Source organism: Chionomys nivalis, chromosome 25 (assembly GCF_950005125.1).
Source record: "Chionomys nivalis chromosome 25, mChiNiv1.1, whole genome shotgun sequence".
Classification (NCBI taxonomy): domain Eukaryota; kingdom Metazoa; phylum Chordata; class Mammalia; order Rodentia; family Cricetidae; genus Chionomys; species Chionomys nivalis.
Window position 1 is genome coordinate 28,249,197 of NC_080110.1, and position 6,911 is coordinate 28,256,107.

Sequence of the window (6,911 nt, forward strand, 5' to 3'; positions counted from 1 at the left end):
CCAGTTCCGGCCGGCGGAGCCCGAACCAGGAACTGGAGAAAGTTGCGCGGCCCGCCCTCAGCTCGCCCGCCCACGGCGGGGAATCCGCGGCGGGAGCGCGGGGTCCCGCCCACCCTCATGACGTCGGCCAATCCGAAGGCTGGAAGGCGGAGCCAGGGAAACGCGGGAAGGAGGGGCGGGGCCTCGGTTAGCCGTCTGGAGCGGTGGGGGAGGCGGCAACATTGTTTCAAGTTGGACAAATTGTCAAGGGCTGAGCTTTCCTTGCGTTCCATCCCGAGCCGGGGTTGCAGTGCTCACCTTGGCCCCCCAGGTCCTCCGCCCCGAGTGTCGGGCCCGCTTTCTTCAGGGTTCCCGGGCCCCGCTCCCGGGGGCCTGAGCCGCCTCGCTAGCGCTCCATGGAGAACTTCCAAAAGGTAGAGAAGATCGGAGAGGGCACGTACGGAGTGGTGTACAAAGCCAAGAACAAGTTGACGGGAGAAGTGGTGGCGCTTAAGAAAATCCGGCTCGACACGTGAGTGGCCTCCGGAGCCGGAACTCCTTTCCCGCGACCTCTCGACTGTCGTCCTCCCCCCCCCCAACCCCCTACCCCAACAGGCGGATAGCCGTCGGGACCGGAAGGTAGCGGGGAGGCACTCAAGTGAGGGGTGGGTCGGCGGACGGTAGGCGCTCTCTCGGAGGAGACTGTGGGGAGCTGGAATCCAGAGAAAACTTTCTTCTCGGGTGCGCTTCACCCGCTGTGTTCCCAAATCTGCAAGCCGAGAGACTTGGGAAGAGAAAGTGGGGGGCTGGGGGCCGAGGCAACGTCCAGGAGTGTTCATAGAGTTGGGGTAGGTGGGAACGAGAGAATAGTTCCTTTCTGAATGGAGAGCTCGCCTCACTCCTCCAGCCCCATACGTAGAACCCTGCCCCTCTTTCAAAAGAATGGCAGTTGAGACTCACTGGCCTCTGGGGAGGCTGGGAGCTACTCTCACCCCCTCCTCCATAACCTTTCCTCTGCTTCACATTCACCTGGAAGCTCTCCTTACCTTCCACTGGAAAAAGAGGAAACAATGACCTTAAATATGTCTAAAAGCCACACCCTGACTATCCAGGAATTAACTCCTGATAGTACCTTTCCTTTCTGGCTTCCTAAGGGCTTTGGGGGGTGGTGTCTCCCCGAGAGAGCAATGTTTGTAACCATATTCTCATCTGTTTTCCCAACCTCTCCAAGTGAGACTGAAGGTGTACCCAGTACTGCCATCCGAGAGATCTCTCTGCTTAAGGAACTTAACCACCCTAATATTGTCAAGTAAGTGTAGTCTGAGAGATGATCACCAAGATGGGTTCTGTTTGTTTACTCTCTCAACTCCTGGACCTTCTCTTACAGGCTGCTGGATGTCATCCACACAGAGAACAAACTTTACCTGGTTTTTGAATTTCTGCACCAGGACCTCAAGAAGTTTATGGATGCCTCTGCTCTCACTGGCATTCCTCTCCCCCTCATCAAGGTAAGACTCTCCCACTCAAGCTCACTTATTCTAGGGGAAGCTAAAGGCAGGTGATTCCGACTGGTGATGATTTGTGTTGCTTTTCCTGTTCATTTTAGTCATTAACCGTAGAACGGACAGAAGAATCAAAATTGAAGTCCTTGGAGCCAACCTAGGTAGCTCAGGCAGATCCGATAACACTCAGATAATGGGATTGAGGGCAATTGGTGGGTTCCTCCAAAAATATTTCCCAGCAGGACGGAGATGGCACACATCTTTAATCCCAGCACTCAGGAGGCAGAGGCAGACGAATCTCTGTGAGTTCCAGGACAGCCGGGGATACACAGTAAAAGCCTGTCTCAAAAAAAAAAAAAAAAATCCACCTGTGATGTGGGAGAAATAACCAGAGCTGATTGGCTGCTGGAACTAATGGATGTATCAGCAGGTACATATTCAGCATTCAACACATAGTTATTTAACACCTTCAATGTGCTAAGAACAGAGTTGAAAGGGATGCAAAAATTGAGTAATCTGGTTTTTATCTTTGACAGACTGAAAATCTAATGAAAGAAATAGTTATTAAGTATGGTTATGTTGTAGTTATGTGTGTTGGCTCCTGCTTATAATTCTGACACTCAGGAGGCTGGGGCAGGAGGATGTCTGTAAGTACAAGGACAGCTTAGGCTACACAGTTCCAGGCCAGGAAGACACTTAAAACACAAACAGAGCCGACAAGATAACTCAGCAGGTAAAGGCGCCTGCCTCCAAGTCTGATGACCTGAACTCAGGTCCCACACAGTACAAGGAAACCAACTCTTGCAAGTTCTTCTTTGACTTCCTCGTATGCGCGATGACGTGTTCCCCCCATAAATAAATCAGTAAAAATGTAATCTAGAGAATTAAATAAACTCCCCCAAATATGTAGTGGCGTTATCATCGAAGTTAAGGCTTTGTCGCATCTTGAGGGCAAAGAGCAAGTTGTATCTGTTCACTGTGGTGACTGAACAAACCTCCCTCTCTCCTTTGTCAGAGCTACCTGTTCCAGCTGCTCCAGGGCCTAGCATTCTGCCATTCTCACCGGGTCCTGCACCGAGACCTCAAGCCCCAGAACCTGCTCATCAATGCAGAGGGGTCCATCAAGTTGGCCGACTTTGGACTAGCAAGAGCCTTTGGAGTCCCTGTTCGTACTTACACTCATGAGGTGAGTCCTTCCACGGTTTTCTTCTTTAAGGATCTTGGGAGATGCTTCTAACAGCATTCACAGATTATCAAAATCCCAGGACAGGAGTTCCTGGGTAATGGAATCTCTGACAACATAAAGAGCTTCACTTATGTATTTAAAGTGTATGAGTTTTGCTTGCATGTGTGTCTGTACTGCATGTCTGCCCGGTGCTCACAGAGACCAGAAGAAAGTGTCTGGTCCCCTGGAACTGTAGTTATAGAGTGTTGTGAGCTGCCATATGGGTGCTGGAATTGAACCCGGGTCCTCTGCACAAAGAAGTACTCTTAACTGCTGAACCAGCTTTCTAGCCCTTAACCAAAGGGTCTTAGGATATGCGCTAAATTCATACTACGAGGTTACCTGGACTTAGATACTAAGCCAGGAAAGCAGGTTGGCATACCATTTAAATGTCTCAGAGAGATCCACCTGCCTTTGCCTCCTGAGTACTGGGATTAAAGGCATGTGCCACCACCGCCTGGTTATATACACATTACTAAAGTTAAAAAAAAAAATTCCTTTTAAAAAAGAGCGGCTGGAAGGTAGCAGGGTTTTGTGGAGCGAGGTCTGTGACCGTATTGTTCCCTTGCTCCCCAGGTGGTGACCCTGTGGTACCGAGCACCTGAAATCCTTCTAGGCTGCAAGTACTACTCCACAGCCGTGGACATCTGGAGCCTGGGCTGCATCTTCGCTGAGATGGTATGGAGGCTCGCCAGGTTCTATCCAGCCCACCCTTGCCCACATCCAGGAGCAAAACTCTTTTCTTGGCCTAACTATGGCTCTTTATCACAGTGTTCTCTCAAGTGCCAGCACCAGAGAGGGAGCTGCCCTGATACCAACCACAGTTTTAGAATATCCCTAAATAGATGTAGCTATCTAGTATATCTCTCATCCCCAAAAGGAGCGCAGTCCATTCTGTACCCGGCAGCTGTTTCATTTCATTTTTTTTTTTTTTTGTTTCTGCTGTTTTGTTTTGAGATAGTCTCACTGAGTAGCCACGACGGGCTTTACATTTTGATCTACTTCAGCTCCGCTTCCCACCATTACCGGCTAGCCCCTGGGACTGAGCTGACAGGCATGAGCCACCATGCTGGCCCCACTCGTTCAGCTGTTTCAGCTTTAATCCTCAAATATTTGGATGAATGGATTCCATTTTGTGCAACAGGTGGCCCACAGGCCACATGCTTCCAATGATAGCTACGAATGTGGCCTCAACACGCAATTTATTTAAAGCAGAATGTGGTTTTGTTTCGGTGGTGATGGGGTATTTTTGTTGTTTGTTTTGTGTTTTGATTTGTTGCTTTTACTTATTTATTTATTTATTCACATCCCAACCAAAGTTTTTCCTTCCTCCCCTCCTCCCAATTCCACCCCTTGTTTGTTTATTTATTTATTTATTTATTTTTTAAAAACTTGGTTTTATAGTATTTAAGCTTGAGCTTTATGGATGACATCATCATGTCGTAATGTCAAAAGTTTGGACAGGTCTGGTTTTTGTCTCCTTCATTTAATTTATACACCTGTCCTTGAAAACGAGGAACGTAGTACAGCTGAATGCATCTATCATTTTTGTGGACTTGGTCGTGCCCTGCCCCCTCGACCTCTGGCTTTCCAGATTGAAGGCCCTTGAACCTAGCTTCCCGTGGGAGCTCCCATCCCATTTATTGCAACAGTGGATCAGCAGATTAATATTTTTTTTGGTCTTTTATCTGGGTTGAAACTGGGGCCTTGGAGACCATTAACCTAGATATAGATAATACATATAGAATGTGAATTTATCCACCAGTACCTTACAATTGCCCATATTCCTCTCTCAATTCATCAAAAAATATTCGTTAAGCACCTAGTGTGTACCCAGCACCATGCTAAGTGCTGTGGGGAGCACAGAAGAAACGGAAGACACAGTCTCTGCCCGCTGTGCTCCTATCTAGAAGTGGCTGCATCACAAGGAGGGGGGATGACCGCAGTGTCTACCCCATACCCCGTGAGTGGCTTGGGATCCCTTTGCTACATGTCAGTGGCACCCCAGACATTCACCCCCTCCCAGCCCCACCCAGCCTTGGGGATCTACAAAGCCATGGTTGGGGGAAGGAAGGAGGGCGAGGAGACCCATGAAGGGACTTCATTGTCTCAAGCTCTGTATGACCAACCCCATGCAAAGCCCCGGGGAGGGGAGTCATGGGGCCCTGATGACCTTCCAGTGCCTTTGGGAACCTCTGTACAAGGGGCAGTGTTGAATGACGTCAAGTGGGTCTTGGCCTTTCCTCTTTCCCTATTTTCAGGTGACCCGACGGGCCCTGTTTCCTGGAGATTCTGAGATTGATCAACTCTTCCGGATCTTTCGGACTCTGGGGACCCCAGATGAAGTGGTTTGGCCAGGAGTTACTTCTATGCCTGATTACAAGCCAAGTTTCCCCAAGTGGGCTCGGCAAGATTTTAGCAAAGTTGTGCCTCCCCTAGATGAAGATGGACGGAGTTTGTTATCGGTAAGAGCCTGGAGTAGTTGCCTATATAACCCCCTCTCCCATTCCCTGGAGAAGAGAAGCTGAGCTCCTGAACTCCGTTAGAATTCCCCTAGTCCTGATTCCTCTCCTCCTCAGTCCTGGCTCAGACGTGGGAGGAGGGAAATGAGAGCTGGGTAAAGGATGCCGGTTTCCAGGCTTCTGAGTCCACCTGAAGTCAGACTATCTTTCTCCCTCCAGCAAATGCTGCACTATGACCCCAACAAGAGGATTTCAGCCAAAGCAGCCCTGGCTCACCCTTTCTTCCAAGATGTGACTAAGCCAGTACCCCACCTGCGACTGTGATGTCCTTCCCAAAGCCCTCTTCACCCTTGGTCTGATTTGACTCTGGGCCTTTTGGACACAGGTCAGCCTTCTTCTCTTCTCTGGCTGTCTTAGCACTCACACTTTCTCTTGACCAGCCAGTTCTGGGGATTCAGAAGTGCAGGGAAAGATGATGAGGTGGAAGGAAAAAATTTTGGTATTAGATGCACTTAACCCAGCTTCCACTACCTTCTCCTTCTTCATTGCCGAGGAGAATTGGTATTCAAAACAAAACAAAACTGACCATTCCCTGCCCTCCCCCAGTGTCAAGTTTTGTCATCCCAATCTTAGACTATCTCATAATTATTATGTCCCATATTTATGAAAACAGCCCATACCTCCTGTTTTGTAAAGGCCAACTGATAAGCAGAAATCTAAGTTGGGACATTTCAAAACCAAGCAAAAGAGTTGTGATGAATTAGATTTAAAAAATAGATCCAAACAGTTTATACCTTAGTTTTAGTGTTTGGCCTCACCTGACAATCAAAGAGGCCCAACTGAAGAAGCAGAAATGGTTCCCTTGAGTGCTTCACCTACCTTCTGCAGGCAAGAAGAGTCAGGAGGGGAAGGGGATCGGTGTGTTCACCATGGTTCACAGGGCAAGGTGAAAGACGCTGGGATCTTTCCTGTTAGCAATTTCCTTGTTTTTTGGTGCTGATGACTGAGCCCAGGAACTTTTTCCTCACTAAGCAAATGCACCACCAATGCCGGATTTCTAGCCCTCTTTTTGGAATTTGAGTTCTTCAGTTGTCAGAGGTCCCTATTGCCATCGTCTTCCGAGAGTCACCCCTCACTCCATAGTGGAAGAGAGGCTTTAGATGTCATTTTGAATTGCTAGTACTTCTTAAAGGCTGTGACCTGGTCAGGTCATTGGGGGAAATTTTCTATAAAAGAGTTAACAATTATATTTATATTTCAAGTTATAGTAGTTTGGATATTTTAGTGTTTTTTTTTTTTTTTTTTTGTCAGTGTGGATGGATTTGTTACCATGTGCACTTTGGAATTTTGTAATTCAAATGTTCAAAGAAAATATTTCTTTTATGATCTCCCTCCACCTACCCCTTGTCCTCCAGTGTTCTGTTAATATTATTTGTAATTTAGTTTGTAATTCATTAAAAGAGAATATTCTCAGTTGTATAGTGAATCTCTTTCATATTTTGTCATTTGTTTATTTCCTGGAAGAATGGTGTGGGGGACAGCCTGGATGTGAGTGGTGATTTCAGAGCCCTCTTCCTGACGGCTGTGTACGTAGAACATCCTCCCATGCCTTTGCAGTGGGATGGTTGTAAGGGTGAGCAAACTGGGTGTTGTCCCCACTTGACGGGTAAGGACACTGAAGCTTCCTTCCTACTTTTTCCTACCAACCAGCTAGCCTGTGATTTTCCCTGCTCACGCATGCAC

General features: G+C 48.0%; 1 protein-coding gene across 2 annotated transcripts; it reads left to right on the plus strand.

The window, feature by feature from the left end:
- The first annotated feature begins 185 nt into the window (after nt 1-185).
- Cdk2 (cyclin dependent kinase 2) lies at nt 186-6,482 on the plus strand. Of its 2 annotated transcripts, XM_057757705.1 has the most exons (8): nt 186-511; nt 1,211-1,288; nt 1,367-1,487; nt 2,497-2,667; nt 3,283-3,384; nt 4,526-4,669; nt 4,968-5,171; nt 5,388-6,482. In XM_057757705.1, the coding sequence occupies exons 1-8, from the start codon at nt 396-398 to the stop codon at nt 5,490-5,492; spliced, it is 1,041 nt and encodes a 346-aa protein (XP_057613688.1). In that variant the 5' UTR covers nt 186-395; the 3' UTR covers nt 5,493-6,482. The 2 variants fall into 2 exon arrangements, with proteins under 2 accessions (XP_057613688.1, XP_057613689.1); XM_057757706.1 differs by lacking the exon at nt 4,526-4,669.
- The last annotated feature ends 429 nt before the right edge of the window (nt 6,483-6,911 follow it).